At 53.1% G+C, this 27057-nt stretch overlaps 1 protein-coding gene across 2 annotated transcripts in view; it reads right to left on the bottom strand.

Annotated features, from left to right (window-relative positions):
- ARHGEF18 (Rho/Rac guanine nucleotide exchange factor 18) overlaps window positions 1–27057 on the bottom strand; it is a 54801-nt gene that overhangs the window by 5203 nt on the left and 22541 nt on the right. The window contains exons 2-14 of one of the 2 annotated variants that reach the window (XM_021705363.2): window positions 13456–13594; window positions 12530–12642; window positions 12232–12372; window positions 10482–10732; window positions 9217–9342; window positions 7601–7718; window positions 6462–6710; window positions 5486–5562; window positions 4778–4956; window positions 3958–4049; window positions 1854–2036; window positions 594–731; window positions 105–226 (exon numbers count right to left, since the gene is read on the bottom strand). In XM_021705363.2, the coding sequence (XP_021561038.2) occupies window positions 105–226; window positions 594–731; window positions 1854–2036; window positions 3958–4049; window positions 4778–4956; window positions 5486–5562; window positions 6462–6710; window positions 7601–7718; window positions 9217–9342; window positions 10482–10732; window positions 12232–12372; window positions 12530–12642; window positions 13456–13523 (1857 nt within the window). In that variant the 5' untranslated portion in view covers window positions 13524–13594. Of the gene's footprint in view, window positions 1–104; window positions 227–593; window positions 732–1853; window positions 2037–3957; window positions 4050–4777; window positions 4957–5485; window positions 5563–6461; window positions 6711–7600; window positions 7719–9216; window positions 9343–10481; window positions 10733–12231; window positions 12373–12529; window positions 12643–13455; window positions 13851–27057 lie in introns of those variants that run through there. The other variant, XM_044915575.1, reaches the window with a different exon arrangement.

Genomic DNA, 27057 nt, shown 5'->3' with positions numbered 1-27057 from the left:
ACTAGACAACCCCAAACACAGAGCTGTTCACACGTGTGAACACTAACTTAAAGGGCTTGGCGGACTCTGTGCTTGGCTCAAGAATATCCAAGGAAGCAACGTACTGCGGGTGGGGCGTCCTCAGAGGCCCCTGGGGTGTTGCTGGGCTTCGAGTCTGGGCTGCTCACCGGGCCTTGCCAGTCTTGGGAGCTGGGGTCGCTGCTGCAGGCCTTCTTCAAACTGCCATCTGAAAAGCCCAATCCAGGCGCATGAGGACGCCGTAGGTCCCACAGGGGTCTGGGCCAGGCCCCCCGCCCCCCAGACCCAGGTAGGAAATTATGGCTGGGCTGCCATGCGGTATTTGAGACGCAGAGACCGGCAGGAGAGGGAAGGGCTGCCTGGGTGCTGCTGTCGGAGCACGACTGACAACACCCTGAAGGTTCCAGAACCTGACTAGAGGGTTCATACTCGTTGGGGGGAAGCAGCAGCAGAGATGTCCAGCAGCAAATGCCTCGGCTCTGCTGCTGGGAACGTTCCAAGAACCCGCACCACCTCTTGCTGCTGATCTTCCGGAGGGGCCCCGAGAAGCCCCAGGTGGACGCGGCACCACTCACTCTTGCCGGGGATGCTCACAGTGTCGTAGCCCCCGAAAGTCTCTGCCCTGCGGGGCAGGCCCGTGGAGCCTCCCCCGTCTTCCGCCTGGCCGTTGGCGCTGCCCAGCTGCCTGCAGATCAGGGTCTGGATGTCCTCAACTGTGGAAGGAGGTAGGAGGCACCGAGTCACGCTCGGTGGGTGTCATGCTGTGGGTGTCAGAGCGTGGCGGGGCCTGGGCACTCAGGCCCGAGAAGCCTGCAGGGCGTCGGTCATGGTCTTCGAACCCCCCGGCATGGGACTTGAGCCCCCTGACCCGTGCGTTCCCTAACTTCCGGTACTACAACCAGGACACGCCAACCCGTGTCTGCAGGACAGGGTGGACCACGGGGGCAGCGTGTGGGAGTGGATGCGGACGCCCTGGTCCTCGTGAACAATGCGGGCGTGTGCTTGTGTGTCGGCCGTCATACAGACGGTCTCTGGGGGCAGGGCAGGTCACACAAAATGCTCTAGGACAAACGGGCTTTGGCCAAGTGAGGAGGTGGGGAGAAGAACATTCCAGGCTGAGGCACAGGATACGAGAGGGTCCTCAGGGGGCCAAGAACAATGGCCACTGAAGAAATGCGAGGAAGCAGAAGGTCAGGGTGGCTGGAGGAAACAAGACTGAGCAGACGCAGAGTCCACAAGGGACCCCTCTGGACTCCGTTCCCCTCACTCTGAAGGAAAGGTCTGGAGGGCAGCAGCTGTCTCTCCCGTCTGCCATTGCAAGAGCGGGGCCAGCTGTCCTGCTGGACCCAACGAGCCCGGGCTGCCCGGCCTGCCACACATGGACGGCGGGCCGCGCACTAGCCAGCGCCCTCCTGTGGCCACTGCGCTCAGAAGCCTCTTCCCGCCTAGAGATGGGGGCAGCCCGCCGGGGTCGGGGGGGCCTGGTGGGTCTAGGAGCCGTCTGAAGTGACCCACCACATGTGGATGTGTGCCTATTTCTGGGGACATCATCGGGGACCCACTTCTCAGAAAGGAGAACCTCTTGAGTGTGGGGAACCCGTCTTGGTGGACTTCAGATCCCAGGGGCCTAGCGTGGTGTTGCCCGGCATGTAGCGGGTTGACAGACAGGGAGAAGGGGCTGCGAGTCTGCCGGGGGTGTCGAAGGACCTTCTGGCTCTAGCCGATGCCGGGGGTGGGGGTGTCAGTGCTGATCCCAGGAGGAGGGACCCCCCCGCAGAACTGTGGGGCAGCAGTGGGCCAGCGCCCAGCGAGGGCCCCCAGGCGTGGCTCCTTACTCTCACTCATGGCCGACTTGAGGATCAGCTCCCCCTGCATGGTCTCGGAGGGATCCCCTCCTCGGAAGAGGAGTCGCGACTGAGGGACGTCTTCGAGCCCGCTCATCTCCGCCATCTCCAGGTAGATCTGCTGCTTCTCACCAAGGCTCTGTGCAATCTGCTGGTCCTTCACGTTCAGTCGCTCTGCAAAGCCCCAGGAGGTGGGGGTTGGCCTTCCGGGGTCATCTTCCCTGGGGATCCGGCTCCCACCCGCAGCCCACCCTGAGTCCAGCATCCCGCGGGGCAGGTGAGGGCACGGCCCTGTCTTCTGATCGTTCGCCCCGATTATAAAACCCAAACACCGTGGGGTGTGCGCGAGGACCAGACAGGCCGGTTTATTAGTGTGGACCTAAGCGAGACTCTTACAAGACTTTGTTTTCTTCTCCTCAGACTCTTCCTTCAGATATTTAGGCCACACTCCTTACAGGTCTCTGGGTTTTATGCTTTTTGTTGTTGTTGCTGTTGCGACAGCAACTTTCTCACCAGTGGCCGCCCAAGTATACACATCACGTTCGGCGGGACTACTGGGCGCCCTCACCGGTTCCAATATTTTTCTAGTTGATTCTATTAGATTTTTTAGGCAAATAATCATGTCACATGCAAAACGCACTTCTGTCCCTTCCCTTCCAGTCACGGTCTTACTCCCATTTCTCCCCTTGTCACCCTGGAGGAAGCTGCAGGGTGCAGGGAATATGGCGGGAGGGGCTGGCCCGGCCTGGCTCCGGATTTTGGTGAGAGTCCCTGATGGTCCAGTGTGAACGATGAGGCCAGCTTTTCATCCAAGATGGGAAAGACTATCTCCATAGAGAAAGTATCTATTTCTAACAGTAAGAATCCTGTCAGGATGAGTGATGAATAGACACTGTTGCCCCCTCGGAGACGTATCTACGCAGGGCATGCGTTTTATTACCACCGGGCAGAAATAGAGTCTGAATGAACACTGTGTTAGCACTGTGCTTCCGGGGTCAGTGGGAGGTCCCTCCCACCCCCTTTCTTTTGGACATTTCTATTAATGAATAACCTCAAACACACCTCTCCCCACAAAGAGAAATAAAATAAAATATATACTACCTAATTTTATGTCCTTATGGCCTAAATGCTCCCTAATTGAAAAATAAATGACTCGGTTAGTGAGAGGCAAGAGGGAGGCTGATTGAGACCACAGAGTCCCCGGGATTGTTCTTGCTGATGACCTCCCTGGATTCTCACAGGCATCTCTTAAACCGGGGAGGGGAACGGATAAGCTCAGGGGGTGCATCTTACAATGGAACAGTATTTGGCCTTAAAAGGGAAGCAAATCAACACACACTACAATGTGGCTGAACCTTGAACCATCCGGCTCAGTGAAATCAGCCAGACACAAGAGGAGAAACACGGCAAGACTCCATTTATACAAGATCCCTAGAACTGGCAAATTCATAGAAACCGAAAGATGAACAGAGGTTACGAGGGGCTGAGGGAGGAAGGAACCGGGAGTGACAGCTAACGGGGATGGGGTTTCTTTCTGTGCGCAAGTTGCACAGTCTTGTGATACAGACTACAAGCCACCGAATGGTGCACTTTACGTGGCTGAATAGTATTGTGTCCGAATTACAGCTAAATAAAGTAGTTAAAAAACATTAAAACAGGCAGGAGGAAGCTGAGGTCCGCAGCCAAAAAGCCAGGGCTGGTCTGGGTCTGCCAGGCTCTGAAGGGAGACTGTGGGGTCCTGTGCTATCCAAGTCCCCTTGGGGTTTTTACGTTTGTGACCTTGGACACCTACGGCGAGCTCCTTCCCGCACAGGGACCGAGGGAGGTGGCAGGGTGTGTGGCAAAGCCAGAGCGTCTGGAAACGGCTCAGGGGCCCCGAGCGCCGCTATCTCAGGACAAAGCGTAACCACAAAGGCTCCGCAGGGCTGCAGGACGTGACACGGCCACAGCAAAACGCCTGGTTGCTCGGGTGGAGCTTTGCTCCGTGGCCAACCCCAATGGGACAGGACGGAAATGTCACTGGCGGTCTCCCAGGGCCTTCTCACCATACGGGGGACACGCTGTGGGCACGGAGGTCCAGACAGACTCCCCTTACCTTGGAAGTCCCTCAGCCTCAGGGCGCGGGCCTCGAACACCTTCTTCTCCTCTTCGGCCTCGCTGAAGGGCCCCTCCTCCTCGTCCGGACAGCTGCAGGGAGAGGGGGCAGGTGGCCTCGGCGATGGGCACTGAGAGCTCTGTTGGCAGAAGCCGCTGCTCAGAGCGTCTCGTCCTGTGGGCAACTGAGCTTGTTAATGGCGCGGGAGAAACATGAGGGGGAAGAGGAAGGCAGCCATGGGCATTTATCCTGTCCTCAGGTGTCCACACGTCACCAGCCGTAGGTTCCATGCCTGGCCACCATGTGGGGGAGGAGACTGAGGACAGCTCATTTCCTGGGGAGCTGCAGGACTGAAACTGAGCATCGAGCAGGTTCAGGAAGCTTCCAGGCACAGAGAGAGGGAGCATCAGGCTGGCTGGGGTCCCCAGGGGTCCCGTGGCCTGAGGAAGGAGGGCAGGACACCAGAGCCTCCTCCAACAGGTCCGGCCCCCGGGTCAGGTGTCACTCACTATCCCACTAGTACAGAAGCGTAGAACAGCCTGGCCCCACACCCACTGACTAGCAACATCTGGGCCTTTTTAGCACCTGACAGGGTTGAGCTGTTGCCGGAAGGAGCCGGAATGGGGCCACGTGTTCCCTTTAGCTGAGGATGGACAAGGCACCAAGGCGGAATGAGGGAGAGGAAGAGCAGAGGGATCTCCTGCCTACCTGTGACCTCCAGCACTCTCTCGGGTACTTGAAGGTCACAGCTGCTTTGCCCACTGTCAAAGCCAAGGGCAGAACAGCTGGGGGAGGGAACGCCCACATGGGCCCTTCTCACCTCTCAACGGCCCTTCTGATGTGGGCCATCCAAGTGTTCCTCTCCTCTTTGGAGCTGGTGTAGATCTCGTACATCTCAGGCCCTTGCAGGGAGGCGCTGATCAGAAACATGGCTTTCTCCTCGTTGGCCACCTCCCTCACAATGAGCTTTTGTAACAAGATGACCGGGCGCTTCGAGTCCTGTGTGGGTGGAAGGTGAGGTGGGGGGAGGACCCCTTTCAGCCTGCTGCATCTGAGCAGGTGTGGAACCGAGAGTCTGAGGGGAAGGGGTGGTGGGGGACACGTGTGCCCCCTTTGTTCTCAAATAATTCAGAGCAGAGATATTTGCCATCCGGGGGGGAAAAAGACCCTTTTGTGATTATTTAGAGATGGGCCTTCACAGAGGTGATTAAAGTAAAATGAAGTCATTAGGGTGGGCCCAGTCCAGTATGACTGGTGTCCTACTCAGGAGAGGAGGCAGGACAGGGAGTCAGCTGGAGCCCCCGAGACCCTGAGCCCCGAGAGAGGAAGAGCCACAGAAACGTAAAGGCTGAGACTGGACAGGATGTTAGCACGAGCCCCTGAAGCCTCCCCAGGCAACCAGACAGGACCCCCGGGTCTCAGAAAATTTGACTCCTGCCTTGCCGGAACCTTTTGGGCCCCGGGCGGCAAGCCCCTAAGGGTCCCTAAGGCAGGCAGGACCCTTCGTCTGAAGAGACAGGACACCTACCACAGAGGCAAAGACGTATTTTTGATCCTTTTCTTGTAGCAGCAAGAGCACATCGGTTAGCAGGACAGCAAGGACATCTAAGGAGAAAGCACAGAAGGAAATGTCTCATGAGGTCGCAGGGACACAGGGTTCCTGCCAGGCAGACACGGATGCGTCCCGGGGAGGCTTCGGCCCCAGGGGAGGGGTCCTGGTCACCCAGCGCAGTGCCGTGAGGCTCCTCTGGGAGCCTGAGGGTTTCCGTCTACCTATTTTCTTTTTTTTTTTTAAAGATTTTATTTATTTGACACAGAGACAGAGACAGCGAGAGCAGGAACACAAGCAGGGGGAGTGGGAGAGGGAGAAGCAGGCCTCCCGCCGAGCAGGGAGCCCGATGCGGGGCTCGATCCCAGGACCCTGGGATCATGACCTGAGCCGAAGGCAGACGCTTGACGACTGAGCCACCCAGGCGCCCAAAAGATGCTGATGTTAACGGACAGGTGAGGATGTTTCCAGAAGCTCATGAAATGAGCCAGGAAACTCAGGGTTGAGTCCCAAGTGCTCTCTGGTCTGGAAGTACACTGTGGATTTTGGAGGTGGGGCTCGAAGGACACCCCGAGCAGTGAGGCGGATGCTCGGGGACACTGAGGTCAGCGGTCCGGGTGGTGCGTCTACCCACACGGGGGCCCTTCAGTGGCTGCCTGTTTGGTATCCCGGGGCCTCCGACAAACCTGGGGTGTCCCGATGCCTGGGGTTTCTGCTCAGGAGTCAAGGGCTCAGTGTGATCTAGTGGCCCTCCTGGTGGGCGCCACAGCGCCTCAAAGCTCGAGAAAGAGGGTGCTGTCTCATTCTTCCCACGCTCCTGCCTGCCTGTCTCATTCTGACTCGGCGTGCGAAGCCCCTTCGGCCCCGGCGCAGCCAGGCCTGCACCCGCTCATGCAGAATGGCGCCGCTGATCCGGGAGGGCCCCCCCGAGCAGAGGCGAGGGACAGGCCTTTACCTTTCAGGCGCCCCGACGTGGTCTTCCAGCACAGCGTGCCCTCCAGGTGGAGCCGCCGCTGCAGCATGTCCTCCTTGCGGAAGGTCAGCCCGTTCTTGAGCTTGCTGGAGGACTTCAAGTCCATCTTCCCCGCGATCTCCCGGAGGCGCTGGCCCTTCTCGGACTCGCTGACCTTGGCATCCACTTGGGAGATGATGTCCTTGATGAGGTTCAGGGCCTGGGTCAGGTCTCTGTAGTCCTCGGTGCCAGCTGCCACACACAGCAGACTTAGTGCTTCCCTTCGCCCCTTCCAGCAACCCAGTGCAAGCGGACACGCGCCGGGGCCTGGGAGGGCTGTTCCCTGAAGCCACTGCGCAGAGGGCCCTCAAGAATCCACCTTTCAACTCGGATCTCCGGAGACGTAAACGCTTCTCCAAATGAAATGCGGCAGCCCGGCCTTTGGTTTTTGCCAAGACAGAGCTTCCACTGAACGCAATGACAGCCCTGCATAGCCCTGCTCTCCATAAAACACTCCCTCCTCCTCCCAGGGCCCGAATCTCCTGGAGGTGGCGGAGGTATGGTCAGGTGTGGTCAGGCCCTGGCCTCTGAGAACTCTAGGCTGGGCTGTGTGCCCTGTTTCCTCCACCCTCCAGGTTCCAGGCACGTGACATAAAGGCCATCTCTGTGTCTGGATCAACATTAATGTACTCCCCCGATAATGACCCAGGGCCTTCTTTGGCCCTGCCTGCGGGGTAATAGTGGGCAAATAAGACCTGGCACCCCATCTTTCTTGGGTCGGAGACCCCAGCACTTAGCACGAACCCAGACAACCAGGGACGGAGCACAGAGGGGCGCTTATCCAATCCACTGCTAAAACGGGGCAGAAAGAGACCGCCCCTCAAAGCAGCAACCAACGGGCAGGGCAGCGAGGAAAGCTACTTTTTTTTTTTTTTTAAAGGTTTTATTTATTTATTTGACAGAGAAAGACACAGCGATAGAGGGAACATAAGCAGGCGGAGTGGGAGAGGGAGAAGCGGGCTTCCCGCCAAGCAGGGAGCCCGATGCGGGGCTCGATCCCAGGACCCTGGGATCGTGACCTGAGCCGAAGGCAGACGCTTAGCGACTGAGCCACCCAGGCGCCCTGAGGAAAGCTACTTTACCTTCTGTGTTCTGAATAACGCGCTCCACCAGCACAGGATACTTGGTTATGCGCTGAGTGACCAGAAGGATACACTCCTGCACGCCAAGCCGCCTCACGATGGAGAAGTTGCCAATTTTCTATGACATGGAAAACAAAATGCCCTGTTGGCATCTTAGCTTGTGCCAACCCGGCTGGAGGCTTCTCCCTTTCTCAGCTCAGCAGGACCTTTTCTTTTTAAATTTTTTTTTTTTTATTAAGATTTTTTATTTATTTGCGAGAGAGAGAATGAGAGGGAGGAGGGTCAGAGGGAGAAGCAGACTCCCCGCTGAGCAGGGAGCCCGATGCGGGACTCGATCCCGGGACTCCAGGATCATGACCTGAGGCGAAGGCAGTCGCTTAACCAACTGAGCCACCCAGGCGCCCAGCAGGACCTTTTCAAGCGTTCAGTGGAAGTAGGGCCTTGCCTGCTGTATGTAGAAAGGCCACAGAAGTAAAGGCAGCCCCCCCGCCCCAAGTAAAACCCATTAAGAAGAAACCAGAACCAGCCAGGGAGGTGGGAGGGAGTCACCTGGAGAGCTGTGTATCGCGGCTGCGTGCACATCTCCCCCCAACCCCGCATATCCACACACGAAAACCCTGACTGACGGCTGTCAGAACCCTCTGGAACTACACTGAGCCTGTGCCCGAGTCAGCCCCCTGCTGGCTCCCGATGCACACCTCTGGCTCAGGACTCAAAAGGCCGTCATCCAAAGCCATTTCTCGGCAGGGCGGAGAGCGGTTTCCGGTACCCTCCAGAGCATTCCACACATTCCGCTTCCCTGCTCCCCCTGCACCCACACACTCCAGGAATGCCAACAATTGTGAGAGCCACTTCTGAGCAGGACCAGCAGAGCACTGCGGGGTTTGCGAGCTTCCAGGGCCAACCCCGGAGCGACCCTCTCCCTTTTATGTCTATCCACTGCAATGGTAAGGGAGCAGAATTTGAAAACCTGTCCTTCGTAACTCTAGACCGTTAGTTATTGGCTATCGCTTCAAATTAAAGTCCCCGGGGACCAAGCAGCACTGACAGGGTGGCTGCAGGACTCATGCCGACAGCCAAGTGGCCTTGACCTAGGTATGCTTTCAAGGATGCCGGAGGCAGGGCCTTGCCCAACCTGGTGGACTCAGGCTGGATGCTACGTTTTTGGGTCTGGGCTTTGAGCACCTGCACACTGTTAGGCAGAAGGCAGGTGTGGGTTATTTCGCAGGCCCGGGGGAATGGGGTGGGCAAGTGGGGACCGGAGTGGGAAGGAGGCGAGGGAGGGGCAGATCCCAGGGCAGGTGGCCCCTTGAAACGACACTTGTGTCCCCTCGGCAGTCTGAGGAATGAGAGCCAGCAGGTTCCACGCTAGGGCCTGTTGGTGCAGCCGAGAACGAAGGTGTGTTTTGCTTTGTTCTACATCTGGACTTCCCTGATGTAGTCTGAACAAGTTTGTGGTGGAAGAAGGAAACAAAAACCTGAAAATCGCTGTTTTATAACAGGTACCTTATAATCTTAAACTCTCCCAGAGCCTATAGTCCTGTGGAAAACAACCTCCAGCAAAGAGGATACATGTTTTAATTAAGAAAATTTTTTTCTTTCTTTTTTTTTTTTACCTTGATCAGGCTTTGAAATTTCTTGTTTTGCTGCAGCAGCAACTTGTAATGACTGACGGCCTCATTGTGGCCACTACAAAAGACACCGTATTTTTCTTTCATTCTGTCCCCATTTTTGCCGGAGAACTGCAGAAAGACAACAGGGATGTTAGTGGAAAGGAGCAGGGGAACCGCCAGGGAGCGCGCTCGTCTGGCTCAGCTGACTCTGCTAAAATACGTCTCAAATAAACCTGTGCCTCCACTTTCTTAGAATCTGACAAGCACTCAGGCAGGGAAATGCTTCAGTTCCGGGCGGGGGCGGCGCTCTCGTCACAAGGTACAATAAGGAAGACAAGAAAACTTTCTAATGGGCTTTAGCTGTAAAACTTCCTGTAGTCCAAGAAGGAGAACATCTATGCTGAAGAATGTTAGAAATATTTAAAAACTGGGCCCCTGGGTGGCTCAGTTGGTGAAGCGTCTGCCTTCGGCTCAGGTCATGATCCCAGAGTCCTGGGATCGAGCCCCGCATCGGGCTCCCTGCTCAGCGGGAAGTCTGCTTCTCCCTCTCCCTCCGCCCCTCCCCGATAGGGTGCTCTCTCTCTCTCTCTCTCTCTCTCTCTCGCTCAAATAAATAAATAAAATCTTGGGCGCCTGGGTGGCTCACTTGGTTAAGCGACTGCCTTCGGCTCAGGTCATGATCCTGGAGTCCCTGGATCGAGTCCCACATCGGGCTCCCTGCTCAGCAGGGAGTCCGCTTCTCCCTCTGACCCTCTCCCCTCTCATGTGCTCTCTCTCTCAAATAAATAAAATCTTTAAAAAATAAAAAAAAATAAATTTAAAATCTTAAAAAAAAAAGCAAAAGGGGCATTCTTTTAATTAACTCTAATGAGCTGACTCTGGATGCCTGGAGCGCTCTGAGGTCAGACAAGGGGTTCTGGGCCCCCTCTGTCAACCTTGGCCTAGGGTTGGACGTCGACTCAGAAGTCAATTCAGGGCTGGCACCCTTTACCACAGGCCTGCTTCGAACAGCCAAAAACACGGAGGTCAAACCAGAAAAACAAAAACAAGGGGCCCAGCCGAGCAACCAAAGAGCAGCCCAGAGTGCGACGGTGGCGAGTGTCTGCGCAGGTGTGTTCGGCACTTAGGCCTCTGTGTTTCCGAAAGGCCGGGGGCCGCGGTCCGCTAGAGGCTCTCGATAAACAGAGGCCATGTTCTTTTCACGACTGCATGGAACAGAGACGAGGCAGGGGCTCCCCCAGGCCCAGTGGCCATGCTGGCATGCCCACCTGCTGCACCAGGAGGTCCCCGATTTTCTGGATGACGTAATTGCGGTCACTGCCCTCCTCCAGGGACTCCTGGCGGCGCTCCTTCAGCCGAGACAGGAAGTGGCTGTGCATGTCGAGCAGCTCGTCCACACACGGGAAGAGGCGGCCGATGGCCTTGCTGCTGAACTGAAGCTCATCCTGCAGGGCCCTGGAGTAGACCTTCAGCATGATCTTGAGAGTCCGGACGTGGTGCACCTCCGTCTGCACCAGCTCTGCGGGGACACGGACCGAAGGACTGACCCGCTTCGCCCCTCCCGCGGCCCACGACGGCACGCGTGCGAACCGCCTGCCCACCGGGCGCCTGGCTGGCTTCTCCCAGCTCCCCACCGAGGCCCTTCCCCTGGTGGTCTTACTGCCTGGGGGGCGGGCCTCCCATCCCCCCGGGGGCCCAGTGTAAGGGAGCAGCAAGGGCCGGAGTGATTCAGGCTGTGTCCTGGGACCTCCCATTCACAAGAGGATTTCAGGCCTGAAGACATTTCGAGGCTGTTTTAAGCAGGAAGATTGTTCTGGTGAACACCACTCCTTGGGATGTGAAACTCACACGCCTGTGCAGGCCAGTGACCAGACCCGGACTATAACCGATGAAAAAGCAGAGTTCAAGTGAAGAATTTAATTCTCTGGTAAAAGGCAGGGACAGATCAGGTTTCGTGTTGGAGTGTAGCTGTTGTTCAAATCAAGGCCTGGAAGCGGCTAGAGACCAGACACAGGTCAGCAGAGCCAGGCCTGGGGCCACCAGCCATGGGGGCCGGACGTGGCCTGTGTTTGCCCAGAGGGTGAGACAACCTGGCAAAGGGCTGCCCGGATGGAAGCATCCAGCCCGGTCGTCTCCATCCCTCCCTGCAGGATCTCTGCCCTGGGCCCGGAGCCCTGAGGCGAAGCATCCATAGGGTTCTCCTCCTGCCCACACCCCAATCTACTCCGGCCTGGGCAGAAAGCTCAGGGTGTGAAACGTGGAGGGACGCAGGGGTCAGTGGACCCCAGTGGAAAGTGAAGACACTGATATGCCAGAACCTTCTCACAGAGCACCGATGAAGGACAGAAAATATCTCCTGGGGCGACAACACTGTCAGTCTTGGGGAATGATTCCCATGGAGGGAGAATCATAAGAACAAGTAAGGGCTTTCGGGAGAGAAAGGCCTCAGATTCCAGTGATGGTGTCTTGGGCCTTTGTCATCCTGCTTATGGGGGTCCAGAGGCCTGGAGGGACATACGTGGGGCCCGCAACATGGCACCTGGCCCGGGGATGGGCTCTGTGTCCGAAAGCTATGGTTTGCACAGTGACTTGTAACCTCCCATCTGAGGAGAATGGCTGCCCACGGCCAGGGCGTCCACCCTGGAGCCAGTGCTTTGTCATATGCCCCCCAAGTCCCCTAGTCACAGCCACCCCAGACCTGTCTGTGGTCACCACGGATGGCTGGGATGGGCCCAGGATAGTCTTCTCTCTCGGGGTCACCAGCAGGGTCAGGATGAGTCAGGACTGGGCGTTCAGCCACACTCGTCCTCAGGGACGGGTTCTCACAAAGCCCTCCCAGGCCATCTCTTCCCTCACTGGGAAGGCAGGGCTGCCCTGGGGAGCAGGTGGAGTGGGCCCCATAGTCTCAGCGGGGAGCCTGAGGTCTCAGTGGAGCCCAGACTCCTAGGTGCAACCAATGAGAACAAAGGCAGAAAAGAAGCAAGTGGAAGGTCAGTGTGACGGCACAGAACTTCTTACCATAGAGCACATCCTGCCTCTTTACCACCTCTTTCTTTTGTTTCTTTGCGTATGCCGCGTCCACGGAAAGGCTCCAGGACTCAGCCTCGAAATCGCGGGCGTCCGCCTCGATCTCACTCCTCAGCGAGGCTGTGCAGGGGTCTGAAGGGGGAGTAAGAGGTCGCTGCTCAGGGCCAGAGCCTCGCTGGCTCTGGGCCGCCCCAGCCAGCGTCCCATGGACACACGGACGTGGGTCCCAGCCCTTCCCAGTGTGGGTGGAGACCGAGGGACATCCGTGGAAGAATCGAGGGGACTGTACCTTCTACAAAAATGGGCTCGGCATTCGAAGACGTAAGTGAGACAGAGTCATCAGCTGCCTGCTTAAATTTTAAAAATACAGAGTCGGCTTCATCCATCTCTCCTGTGACTGGTCTAAATAAGAATCATAAAAACAATTATTCTAAAAAATTGAGTTAAACACACACACACATATTCCATGAAGGCAAGTCTATCTGAGAACTCTCTGGATTTCAATGTAAACTTTGTCACAGATCATTTGTAAAAATTAGGAGACTATCTGTCCACATCACATCAGGACTTCCTCCATCATAACCAACTTCAATCCAGTGTCCAGGCACGTTCTAAGGGTGCGTTAAATTGTATGCTTCCTTTAACGGCCACCAGAGCCCACTGGAGCCCCTGGACTACTTTCTACCAAGAGTTGGGGGGACACAGCCACACTCAGTCGAGGGTGGAGGGAGAGCCCTTTCTTAGTGGAAGAAGATAATCAGCCCCTTTCCCCACCAGCCCGTAGAAGGACCACCACAAGGACATTCGTTAGCGTTAGGTTTTCCACCCCAACACTGCTGAGTAGAGGATTACAGGAACCACCTCCAAGTCCTTAGAGGACAAGGGTAAGGCATAAATAACGGGATGCTACCTCCATGGCAACCTCAGTGGGACTTCTAGCATCATCTCCAGCACAGACAGGAACCCTGTCCAAGGGCCCTTCGAGAGTATGAAACAAACTGGCTCCCAACGGCCAAGTACGCCCAGAACACACGGGGTTTCAATAAAGAAGAGGATCGAATCTCCGAAGCAAGTGTTAATAGGAATTTCACGGTGTGGCTGGGGGCCAACAAGCAGGTTCACACGGACCTGAGGGTCTCCCTTCGGAGAGCCACATCCTGCTCCCTCCCTCCCTCCCTCCACGGGCACCTGGCGCAGGGCCAGGACCCCACTTACCCAAGCTGTGTCCCCGTTCCCGCCGGGCTGGGTGCTGGCTGCGGACCCCCCTTCTGTGAGACCATCATGCCGACATTCCTGGACAGGGCTGGGCTGCCATCAGACAAGAGGGTGGCCCTCGGGTGTTCCTTCAGGGACGCTGCGACAGAGGCAAACACAGAGTTGGTGCTGAGAAAGTGGGCAGGATAGCGGAGGTGGCCTGTCCGAAAGCCCCGTTCCGACTGTGGCCGCAGCACGGACAGGATCTTGGAGGTCAGCAGCTCGTTATCTAGAAAGACATTCTCGCTCCATTTCCGAGGAAAAGAGCTGCAGAAAGACAGCTCGGGGTGGCTGCGGAGCGTGCTGTCTCTGTCACCGCTTTTGGAATGCGTGTTCCCCATGTTCACGATCGCGGCTCCGAGACCCAGCGCGCTGCGAGGCCGGGCCGTGCCGTTTTTATACCTCCGTGTGATCCTTCTAGAAATGTAAAGCTGCGTCTTCTCCTACTGTATTGGCTGAGACAGCGGGTCTGGAGGGCAGGAAATTGGTCCCCACTGTGACCATTTAGTTGGAAATCGCACAGTATCTTCTTCTTTGGTAAAATAACAACAACAACAAAAAATCCCAACACCCCTTCCATCTTGGCAGGGGGTAAAAAAGCAGAGAGGAGTTTAGATTCACTGTCAATAATCTAAGATCACTAAATAGGGAGCTCTGCGCTTGGTGTGGCTCATGTCGACATCTCTCTCTCTCTCTCTCTCTCTCTCACACACACACACACACACACACACACACGACTGTAATTAACCTGAGATCAGATGTCAGGATGACTCTGAGACCCAGAGACCACAGGGCATGATGTACGGCCACATACGCCCCTGATCCTAAGTACACTAATAGAATCTGAGCAGCACAGTGGACAAGAGGGGCTGATCCTATTTTATACAAGGATTGTAAGCCAACCTAAAACACATTGGGGGCTCCAGAGGGTTCTTCGCACTCCTCCGCTCATTAAGGTAGGAACTGAGATAGTAGGACGCGTGTATGCTCTGATCACCTTTCCCTCTGATGGAAAGATGAAACTCAGAAAGCCAAACTGTCACCCTCTCCAATTTGACAAATCCAGTCTGGTTGGGACGCGCTGCTTGGTTCGCTCATTCTCAGGGTGAAAACCACACTCGAAAGCGCTCCTCCAGGCAAGGATAACCAGCAGCGTTAGGACGAGATCTGTCCACTAGCCTTTCCGACCTGGCTCCTGGGTCCCCAGTGCACCCACCCATTTCTGTCACACAGGTAGAGCAGTGGGGACTGTGGTTCTCTGCAGCATGCAGACCATCACCTTTGGGGGCGGGGGTAAGGAACCAGCACTTGGGGAAAATGAATGTACTTCTCTCAAGAGCTTTTCTGGGGAGTGGGATTCAACATTCTGAGAGCTTTTTTTTTTTAATATCTTATTTATTTATTTGAGAGAGAGAGAAAGAGCACAAGCGGGGGTGCGGCAGGCAGAGGGAGAGGGAGAAGCAGGCTCCCCCTCGGAGCAGGGAGCAGCGGGGCTCGATCCCAGGACCCTGGATCATGACCTGAGCCGAAGGCAGACGCTTCACCGACTGAGCCACCCCCAGTCGGGGCCTCCCGACTTCTTGTGAATCTTAAACAATTTCAAAATAAAAAGCTGCAGCTGATTCTCAGTGTTCACTGTCATGATGTTCCGTAAAGTTGCAGTGGATACTGAAATTAGCCAGTGCTGCATCACTGCTCCTAGTGGAGACCCAAAGTTGTGCTTCTGGGAGCTTCTGCCTACACTTCCATCAACCCATCCATACATAACCTTGTTTAATGTGTGTTTCTCTCGAAAGACACCTTATTTAATATATACTACTGATCTATTACCATTGAACTCATGGTCACTAGGACTACAACACAGGCCTGAATGGAGCGTATCTAACACGTGGATTTTCTCTGTCCGAGGCTTCACAGCCTTCTTGCACGTAGTAATCCCACACGGCCCTTCAGCACAATGCTTGGGGGCCATTTCAAGCAGCCCAATCACCCACGGAGAGCACAAAAATGTGAAGAACATGGCATTAACCACACTGCAAACAGGACACTTGTCTACATTACGAGCTGGAACAAGAAGGCAGGGTGTGACCTTGTCTGGCCTCAGCTGGCAACATGCATGTCGGGTGACTCATATTTTTCACTGCACATGCCCGCACAGGACCGTGATGGCCCCACGGGTGTGGATCTGGGGTCACAGATAAATTTTAGTGAGTAGGTACGCTTGCAAATACGGAATCCGCGAATAAAGGAGGACTCACTCTATACAAGAAAGGTGTCAAGTGAGAAATTATCATGATGTTTTAGAATGCCCTTGTTTGCTCAAATACCTAAGATATTTCTTTAGAGCACTGATAGTCTTCGTATTGCTTTATGAATTACACACATATGCCCCAAAAGGATCTGAGCTGGGGGTGCTTCTTACAGGTAAACATAATGCCGTTCATTTGGCAGCCGTATGTCCTCCTGGGAAAAATCGTTTTTTTTCCCTGGAGGGTCTAGCCACCACCGCTCCTCTCAAACTACTTAAGACTTTTTAAATAAGGGGTGGACAATCACTAATCGAGTCTTTCTGTAACTTGTACACAAGTTGGTGACTCTGGCACAGACCAGCCATTTCAACCATGTCTTTCTATTCTCTATTTTTGATGATATGACATCTGGGCCCTTGCTGACCCAGGAAAGCCTGCCCCTCCCAGGGCTGGTGGATTCCTAGAGCTCAGGAAGGACTCACTTGCAAGAGCGCCTTTCACATGCAAACCCGCCAATCCAGAGCCCACACTCTGAACCCCTCCTCTGTGGGGCTCTCGCACTCAGGGCCACCGTCCCCTTGCCCTGACTACCCCCGGGGGCAGGTGCCGGGCACTAGGGACAGCCCCTACGCCCCAGAGCCCACTGAGATTTTTCAAACTAGCCAGTCCTCAGCCTGTTTACTCTGCCCCACCCATTCCTCGCCGCAGAAACCACAGCAAAGGCTCTTGCCCACGTTTTCCCATCATGCCCTCTGGCTCCTGACTGACCCCAGGGCCTGCCCCTGTGGCCCTCCGTGGCGTGCCCTGCCTCCCACTCCGAGAGGACTGTGAGTACAAACTTTTCCTCTCCTGGCAGTCATATGCATACCGGCACGGTTTACCATACCTGGCTAAAGCAAATCCTGGATACCCTCAAACACCAGGTACCCAGGGGCCTAGAGGTCTGCCTGCCAGGGCTGGGAGCCTCGAACATCTTCCGGGGGCAATTTTCCTACATCTAGACACAGGGAAATCATGGGACAGCTGGTGGGAAGGCACAATGGCACAATGGCATAGCACTCTAGTCCCAACGGACTATTATTCGGTCATAAGAGGAAGGAAGCCCTGATTCAGGCTATCATGTGGACGAACCTAGAAAATCTGCTGCGTGGCAGAGGGCTGACACAAAAGACCATAGACTGTAGGAGCCTGCCTCTAGGAAATGGGCGCAGCAGGCGAATCCAAGGAGACAGGAGGTAGTCGTGTAGGACTGGGGGGGGAGAATGGAGGGTGATGGCTAATGGGTAGGTTTCTCTTGGGGGTGCCAGTGCCCATCGTGGGGACTGTGGCTCTACGAAAAGCCACTGCATGGCACACTTAACTGGGGAGATCATACAGTATGTGAGTCCCAGCTCAGTAAAGTTATCAAACAAATGAATAAACCCCGTGAGGCAGAGCCATCTTTCTGCAGGAGCAGAACCCAGCGTGAGCCGGTCCTCTGCCCTTGGCTCTCAGAGCGACAGGAATATGTACTCATCCTGCTATCATGTTTTCTGAAAGCCGGCAGCCATGGGACAGATGGGCAGTGGCGCGGTGCTGGGATCCGGGCCAAGGCGCGGGGTTCGGCACGTGGCCGCCTAGCGCCGTCTGCACCCCCACGAAAAGTGGCTTCAGAGCCTAATTAGCACCGTCTGCCCACTGCTGAGAGGGGGCATCGATCGGCGCGCACCGGGCCTGCCGCAGAGACTATCTGCCACAGAGCCATTTCTGCAAGGGGACCCAGGGAAGAGGCAGGGAAAAAAATAAGAAGCAAGCAGAGAAAAAAATGGAAAAAAGTTCTTTGCCCGAGGGGGGAAAAATACACGCTGTTCTTGGGGCGCCTGGGTGGCTCAGTCTGTTAAGCGTCTGCCTTCGGCTCAGGTCATGATCCCAGGGTCCTGGAATCGAGCCCCGCATCGGGCTCCCTGCTCGGCGGGGAGCCTGCTTCTCCCTCTCCCTCTGCCTGCCTCTCTGCCTACTTGTTCTCTCTCTCTCTATCTCTCTGTCAAATAAATAAATAAAATCTTTAAAAAAAAAAAAATACACGCTGTTCTCAGCAACACAGACAGCCGCCTGTTCTCATGACGATTATTCTTGAAAACCTATTTTGTCTTGGTGTCTTGAAGAGTGGTCTCTGTGAGCACTAAGGACGACTAAGCCTGAGTGACAGGTATCAGGATCCCACTTACATATCCCAGGGATATCGTGGGCTCGGTTCCAGACCCACCGCAATAAAGTGGGTCACAGGAATTTTCTGGTTTCCCAGTGCCTGTAAAAGTTATGTTCACACTATGCTGTAGGCTATTAAGTGTGCAACAGCATTATGTCTAAAAAGACAGTATCCATCCCTTAATTAAAAAACACATTTAAAAAAAGATTTTTATTTTTAAGTAATCTCCATACCCAACGTGGGGCTCAAACTCACAACTCCGAGATCAAGAGTCACGTGCTCCACTGACTGAGCCAGCCAGGTGCCCTCAAAAACACTTTATTGTTAAAAAAATATATTTAAATTTATGTATTTATTTGAGAGAGAGAGTGCATGAGCGGGAGGGGCAGGGGGATGGGGAGAATCTGAAGGAGATTCTGTGCTAAGCACCAAGCCCAACATGAGGCTCAATCTCACGACCCTGAGATCAAAACCTGAGCTGAAACTAGGAGTCGGCTGCCCAACTGACTGTGCTACCCAGGCGCCCCTTAAAGAAACACTTTATTGTTGGGGCGCCTGGGTGGCTCAGTTGGTTAAGCATCTGACTCTTGATTTTTGCCCAGGTCATGATTTCCAGTCATGGGATCAAGCCCTACATTAGGCTCCACGCTCAGCAGAGTCTGCTTGGGATTTCTTTCTCTTCCTACTCCTCTGCCCCTTCCCCCGCTCATGCTCGCGGGCTCTCTCTCAAATAAATAAATAAAATCTTAAAAAAAAAAAAAAAAGGCAACAAACCCACACACTTTATTGTTAAAAAGGCTAACCATCACCTGAGCTTTCAGAGTCGTAATCACAGATCACAGATCACCATGACAAACAGAGTAAAGAAAACGTTTAAAATAGTGTGAGAATTACCAAAATGTGACAGAGACACAAAGTGAAGAAAAATGGCTTGGTCAGACTTGCTTGCTGATGCCGGCTTGCCACAAATCTTCAATTTGTAAAAAACACGTTATCTGCAAAGTGCAATAAAACGAGATATTCCCATACTTTACTCGAACATCAGACCCCACACTGCGAAGCTCAGGTTCAGAGGGGCTAATTTCCAGCATAGTTATACTCCCAGCATGACCCCGGTCTCTCATAGGTCCTTTAGGCTACAGACTTTTCCCGGATACACAAGCACAACCCATTAGCTCTGGTAGGAATCATAAGGGCTCACAAGGAAAATTCATTAACGAGACTTCATAGTTACACGCCTGTTGAAAGTCCTTTTTCAAGGCAGCCCAACATGACATATCCAGTGAGCATCTTAATTGGCTTTAAACTGTCCTTTATAATCTAGAAGCACATTTGTTTCTAAAAATATCGACTTTGCAGCAAGAATTTTATATTTTCAATGGCAGATTCCTCCAGCTGCTCAATGGGAAAGCAACTGGAAACATCTTTTGAAGGCAGCTGGGCCCTGGCACAGAAGTACCCCCCCTCCCCCATTTTCTGCAAAAGGCCACACAAAGGGACCAGCCAAGTGGCAGCTTTAGGTGGGAATGGCCTTCCCCAGCTGCCCGGCAGTTTTAAAATAACTGCTACTTTCTCATATTTACTGAGGTCCTGTGTCCCCGTCCCTGCCCCCATTCTTTGTCTCAGTGAAGACTTTTCTTTCAGGCGGAGATGGCCGCCTGTCTCTGGAGAGTTCTAGCAAGCACGCGCTTCGGGCAAGTGTTCGAGAGACAATTAAGAGAATCTGAGACAAAATGAAGTTTTCAGTTCACAGTTCCTGGCTTTCCAGCCACCTGAGAATAGACTAAATCGATGCCAAGACAACTCATTGATTTCTCTGCCCTGCTTCATTTTGACGTTACACAAGCAAGATGGTATAAAGATGAATAAAACTATAGAAGACAAAGAGACACAACACAACAAAAAACCTTAACCCCATGCCTCAAGGGACAAAGGGGAAAAAAAAAGCATCTTGGGGCTTAGAAGGTATGTGTGAGCCAGAAAGAATACTCTTCCTAAACCTGGTATTACCCAATAAAAATCATTCACGAGCCTTCTACTCCCAAATTATGTCAAACCCAGCAAACGCCATAAAAAAAAAAAAGTGCTCATCTTCTTGACTATGTGTGCAGAAAACTTAAAAATCACAAAAAAGACGTAAAAGTAGAAATAATCCATAATGCTGCCACCACAGTTAATTGCCCCTGGTATAAATGGTTTTGTAAGTTGAGAAATAATGTTTAATAGTGAGTGATCTTAAGATCTGGGTTCAAAAAATCCCTTCCATACAGCAAAAGAATAATGTTAATAGCACACACGTATCTTTTGCATGAATACCATGCAGGAAATGTGGGTCATGCCGCGAGTGATATACTTGTGAATTACAATACTACAAAATATTCTGTATTACTATTCTGTGGATAATTTTGGAAATTAGAAATAGGACAATAATGCCTATGTGCCTGGGGATAAAAATGATCCGCAACCTGAACTTCATGTTTTTCACAAACAGAAACTCAAAGTGGACCAGACTGAAATGAAAAATTTAACACTATAAAATGTTTCACAGGAAACAAAGGATACAACCTTCAGGAACTAAGGCTTGGTTCATGAAGGGTTCTTTGGTAAGACACCGAAAGTCTGATCCACAAAAGACAAAAAAAAAAAAAAAAACCCTAACAACAAAAACCCTCTAAATTGACTTCATCATAATTGGAAACTTTTGCTCATTAAAAGGATGGGGGCAGATGGGCGCCTGGGTGGCTCCGTTGGTTAAGCGACTGCCTTCGGCTCAGGTCATGATCCTGGAGTCCTGGGATCGAGTCCCGCATCGGGCTCCCTGCTCGGCGGGGAGCCTGCTTCTGCCTCTGACCCTCCCCCCTCTCATGTGCTCTCTCTCCCTCATTCTCTCTGCCTCAAATAAAAAAAAAAAAAAAAATCTTTAAAAGGATGGGGGCAGAAGGGGGCGGGGATATCTGTAAGGCGCCCATCTGACAAAGGATTAGCACGTAGAATATATAACAAGCTCTGAAAACTCCATAGTAAAAACACAAACAACCCATTTAGAAAATCAGCCAAAGAGATGAAGACGCATTTCCCCAGAGGAAATACACAGATGGTAAAAAAGCGCAGGAGAAGGTGCTCCACTCACGAGCCACAGAGAAATGCAAATAAAGCCACCACAGACAGGACTACCAGCAGGGCTAAGATGAGAAAGAGAGACCTCTCTAAAGCCGGGGAGCGGGGAGGGTGTGGGGAAGCTGGATCGCTCACACATTTGATGGCCGGGAGGGAAAACAGCGGGGCAGTTTGTAGAGAAAATTCGGAAACGGCATTCATTGCCATCTGCTTCTCCCTCTTCCTCTGCTCCTGCCCCTTGCTAGTGCTCTCTCTGTCAAATAAATAAAATCGACCACCATTAGTGTGAACTCAAAACCTTTTTTCACTGATTTTCGGTGAACTTGATTGGGAAGATTTGCAAATCCGACATAGCCAGGAGTTTCTGGATTTATAAACTGAGTTGGTTGTTGCTTAGACATCTTCAGTGAAGTTTTCTTGATCGCCGACGAGCTGAGGAACGGGCGCCTACCGACCAGGAAATTTTTTTTTAAAGATTTTATTTATGAGAGAGAGAGCAAGCAGGAGCAGGGGAAGGGGGAGGGGAAGAAGCAGACTCCCCGCTGAGCAGGGAGCCTGATGCGACTGGATCCCAAGACCCTGGGATCATGACCTGAGCCGAAGGCAGACGCTTAACCGGCTGAGCCACCCAGGAGCCCCAGGAAAAGGAATTTTTGATAACATGCAACAACCCGGGTGAACCTCCCGGGCGCCGGTCCTGAGAGAAAAAAGCCAATCTCAAAAAGGACACTGGATGATTTCATTTATGTCACATCCTTGAAATGACTGAGTTCCAGAGATGGAAAGGGATTAGTGGCTGCCGGGGTTGGCGATGGTGGAGTGGATGTGCGGGGGTTGATCTTCACAGTGGTGGAACAGCCCTGGACCTCGGTAACAGGTGGTCATGAGAATCTTCATGGGTGATCAAACGGCACAGAACTAGACGCACTCACTGTCCCGATGCAATTTTCTGTTTTGATATCCTATATAGTCACTCAGAAAGGAATCACTGGGGAAGCTGGGTGAAGGGTACATGTGACCTTTGCAATTTACTGTGAGTCCATAATGATTTCAAAATGAAAAGTCTGACATATACAAAAGCACCACCACCATCAACAAAAAAAAACTAGAAAGAACACTCATGACCAAGGTCTTGGTCAGCATGGGCTGCCATAACATAGTACCACAGACTGGGGGGCTTGAACAACAGACATCAATTTCTCACAATTCTGGAGGCTGGGAAGTCCAAGATCAAGGTGCAGGTAGCCTTGGTCCTGGGGGAAGGCTCTCTCTCTGGCTTGCAGCCAGCCAGCCCAGGTCTCCCTGTGTGCTCAACGGGTGGAGAGAGGGCGAGAGCAAGCTCTCTGGGTCTCCTCTTACAAGGGCACTAAACCTCATCATGGGTGCCCCACCCTCATGACCTCATCTAAACCTAATTACTTCCCAAAGGCTCTACCTCCAAATACCATCACACTGGGGGCTAGGGCTTCAACATGGGCATCTGGGGGGAACACAATTCAGCCCATAGCTCCCAACAATGAATAAAACCATGTTTCCTAACAATGTTTGTCCCCTTGAGGTACCTCACATCAGTGGAATCACACATTACGTGTCTTTCTGTGCCTGGTTTATTTCACTTAGCATGACGTTTTCAAGGTTCATCCATGTTATGGACTAAATGTGTGTATTTGTGTCTCCCCAAAACTTGCATGTTGGGGCCCTAACCCCCAGAGTGGCTGTCTTTCCAGATGGGGTCTCCAAGGAAGTCATTAAGTTCAATGAGAACATCAGGTGTGGCCCTGATCTGATAGGATCGGTGTCCTTAACCTAAAGGAGACACCAGAAGGACGCCTGGGTGGCTCAGTCGGTTAAGCGCCTGCCTTTGGCTCAGGTCATGATCTCAGGGTCTTGGGACTGAGCCCCATGTCGGGCTCCCTGCTCAGTGGGGAGTCTGCTTCTCTCTCTCTCTCAAATAAAGACACCAGAGAGCCCAGATGCCTCCCTCCTCCCACCCCACCTCCAACCCCACCTTTCTGCATAAAGAGGGCTCTCAGCAGAAACCAAATTTGTTGGCACCTTGAATTTGAACAGCCGGCTGCCAGAATTGTGAGAAATAAATTTCTGTTCTTTATATATCCCTAGCACTTTCATGGGGAAGGGTCAGAGAAATGTGCTTAGAGGGGCAGGAAGGAAGGTAAAAGGAGAGAGGAACGCATAGCTAACCTTGGTTTCTTAGTGCTTGGTACAGAGCAGCTGCTGAACGCAAAACTGCACAAATTAAAGTCGCCAGATCTGAAGTTCACCTCAGTCAGGAAGACAGTTCGAGATGAGCCTGTCTGAGCCTCTATGCGGCAACTCTGGGGAGCCAGGGAGGGGACAGAAGTGACAGAAGGCAGCAGGAGGGCAAAGTGATTGCGGTTCGTGAAAGGAGAAAGGAACTTCATCTTAAAAACTCAGTGTTAGTCTGTGGCAAAAAAAAAAAAAAAAAAAAAAGAGGCTTATGCGCTCTGAATACGGGAAACAGGCCATGAATCGTTTTCCCATTTCCTTGAACAAAGACAGACTAAACTCTGAGCTTTGCGGCCCAAGTGTGGAGCAGAGAGCCATTTAGAGCCATTATAGCAAATGGATGGCTTGTCCTGGGTGGCTCTGGGCCCAGTGGGGAGATGGAGTATATACCAGCCCCCAGGTATCATCAATCCCACATGGCATCCCGGTGAATTTGAGGGAGAAATAAGAAAGGGAGGAGTACAGGTTGCGTGCCTTTAAAACTTACTGGCCATTCATATCCGAGCTTGGTCATGGACCTACCTCAGGTAGAAGGAGGATCTCTAGTGGGATGCCAAAGGGCTCTGTCCTCAGTCTTGCCTGAGATGAGAACACAGATGGCTTGCTTATCAAATTCACATGGAATAGAGGAGCTCCTTCAAATCAGGTTTGGAAATAAGGACAGGGAGATGAGTTGACCCAACAGTAACTTGACAGCCACTATGAAGGAAATGTCAAGAGACTCCGCAAAGATGGGTGGGGTTTGGGGGGTCCTCTAAGTGAGATCATCTAGGGGGCTGCTGGGTGCCCGCCGCAGGCTCAGTAAATCAGCAATGGGGTGTGTGCAGAGCTGGGTCACCTTAGACCTCATCAGTATCAGTGCGATGACTAGAGTCCAGAGGGCCAAGCCTGCTTGTGGGGTTTATCTCAGGCTGAGGCCAAGGTCAGTTAGTAGATGGTTCATTGTGACACCGGCCAGGATGGCACCCAGAAAGCTGTATTCTTTTTTTTTTTTTTAAGATTTTATTTATTTATTTGAGAGAGAGAATGAGACAGAGAGAGAGCGCATGAGAGTGGGGAGGGTCAGAGGGAGAAGCAGACTCCCCGCCGAGCAGGGAGCCAGATGCGGGACTCGATCCCGGGCCTCCAGGGTCATGACCTGAGCCGAAGGCAGTCGCTTAACCAATTGAGCCACCCAGGCGCCCGTTTTAAAGATTTTTTTATTCATTTATTTGACACAGAGAGAGCAAGAGAGAGAGACAGAGAGCAAGCACAAGCAGGGGAAATGGCAGGCAGAGGGAGAAGCAGGCTCCCCGCTGAGCAAGGAGCTGGACACAGGCCTCGATCCCAGGACCCTGGGATCATGACCCGAGCCGAAGGCAGCCGCTTAACCGCCTGAGCCACCCAGGCGCCCCCAGAAAGCTGTATTCTGACCAGCACCATGGAGGGTCAGATGCAGGTGGGCCGAGAAACCCATGTGGGCCAAGTGGAGCACGCCCGGAGGGTCGCTGGGACAACCAAGGGATCCCAGCCATGACGTGAGAGGAAGAGCGTCAGCATGGGGATGCTGGCCAGAGAAAAGGAACCCAGGGAGGGTGCTCTCGAAGGGCTGGTCTGTTGGCAGGCGTGGGAAGTCTCTCCTCCGAGGCTCACAGCACAAGTGGTATGGTTAGTGCATGTGAGAAACTTCTAGTAAGAATAGAAGAGCAACCACCCAGTATTTCACAAACCACAAAGGACCACTACTCCTGTTTTAGCACATTCCATTCCGTTCTTATTTCTATTAATTCCATTTATGCGGAACTGTCGCTAATAATCAACCACTTACAACCTACGAAAATCCACACGGTTCGACCTAACGCGTGGGTAAGCCCCCACTGAATATACAAATTTTGCATCTTGCCTTTCTGCTTAAGATTTTGTCACAAACATTCTACTGCACTGTAAAATGTATTTCAGGAAACTTTTATGCTTTCTTTCCTGCAGAAATCTTTTGCAATGGCTGTGAAACTGCTTATTAAACAGGAATATTCCTCCAACGGCATGTTCCCGGGATGCTTCCAGTGGTTATAATAAAACCAATGGAACTAGAGGGTATTATGCTTTGCAAAATAAGTCAGTCAGAGAAAGACAGATACCAAATGATCTCACTCATATGTGGAATTTAAGAAACAAAACGGATGAACATAGGGGAAGGGAAGGAAAAACTAAGATAAAAACAGAGAGGCAAACTATGAGAGACTCTTAACTCTAGGAAACACTGAGGGTTGCTGGAGGGGAGGGGGTGGGGGGATGGGGTAACTGGGTGATGGGCATTAAGGAGGGCACTTACTGTAATGAGCACTGGGTGTTACATACAACTAGTGAATCACTTAATTCTACTCCTGAAACTAATACTACACTGTATGTCAACTAACCTGAATTTAAATTAAAACAAAAACAAAACTCCAACAGACAGATGCATGAAATACTTCATCTGTGTTAGATACTTTCTTGGGATAAATCCATATTCGTAGCTGGGTCCCCTGCCCTAAGTCTCCTCAATCCAACTGCCCCCACCACAGTGCAGACTGTCAGTGTTCCCCTCCAGCTGCAAGCTTCCTGAGAGCAGGCCAGTGACTGTCTGGTCAAGCCCTGTATCTCCAGCTTCCTGGAGTGCACGCTGGGTTGCACTCAGCAAGTGTGGTGGAGGGTGCGGATTCTCAGATCCTTCAGCATGCACTGACAGATTTCTTCTGAGCACTCCTGGTGCCTTGGGAACACAAGGCCCTCCCCGCACCAGGGAACTACGCTGGGGGGGCTCACTTCCCAGGAGAGGTGCCCTCCCCTCTCTGTATAATTCCCTCCCTTCTCACTGAGGCCCCTCCACATGCTCTCCTGGAACCTCCTTCATCTTCATAGGACCTTGCCTCCCTGGGCCAGCTCTTGAGTGGGTGGTACCCACTTCTCCTGCACCCTCAGGGCCAATGGGTCACTGGCCCTGTTTTTTGTCTACTTCACGGGGCATGGGCCTGTTCCCTGATTAGTTAGCCCAAGCTGCCACCTCCTTGGGGGGCCGCCCGTCCCCTCCCCTCCCCACCCACCCAGCTGCCCAAGGGTCTCACCACATACCTGTTAGCATCCCCACGGCTTTGGCTCTGACTCCCTGGCCTGGTCGCGCACCATTTGTACTCTGCACCCCAACCATGCTGACATGCAGCCCTGGGTGCTTTGGCCCAGGCACCCTTCTGCCTGGCAAGCTTTGGGGCCTGGCCAGAGTCCCCCTGGGTTGCCCTCCCCCTTTCGCACCCCCACATCCTAGGCCTTTCTGTGCCCTTTACCTCTGTGCACCCTACTGGTTATGGCGTTTATTACACTGCCTCATGCCTCATCGAACCCTGACCTCCTGGAGGGCAAGGGTCAGGTGTCACTCATCTCTGGATGTCAACACTGCTTTGATCTACGTGCTGGGCCAGCCTGCTCCCAGCACGGGTCCACAGACCTTGTCTCCGCCAGATGGGGAGGGCACTGGGTGGAGTGGGGAGAGGGATGGGGATGGCATCCAAAGGTGAGGCCTACTAGTTCACTTTAAAGGCAACCTGCTGGGGTGCCCGGGTGGCTCGGGTCATGATCCCAGGGTCCTGGGATCGAGCCCCGCATCGGGCTCCCTGCTCCGCGGGAAGCCTGCTTCTCCCTCTCCCACTCCCCCTGCTTGTGTTCCCTCTCTCGCTGTGTCTCTCTCTGTCAAAAAATAAATTAAAAAATCTTTAAAAAAAAAAAAAA

Source organism: Neomonachus schauinslandi, chromosome 1 (genome assembly GCF_002201575.2).
Source record: "Neomonachus schauinslandi chromosome 1, ASM220157v2, whole genome shotgun sequence".
Lineage (NCBI taxonomy): Eukaryota > Metazoa > Chordata > Mammalia > Carnivora > Phocidae > Neomonachus > Neomonachus schauinslandi.
Note: the sequence above shows the minus strand (reverse complement) of the source record. Positions and strands in the feature narration are given on the sequence as shown.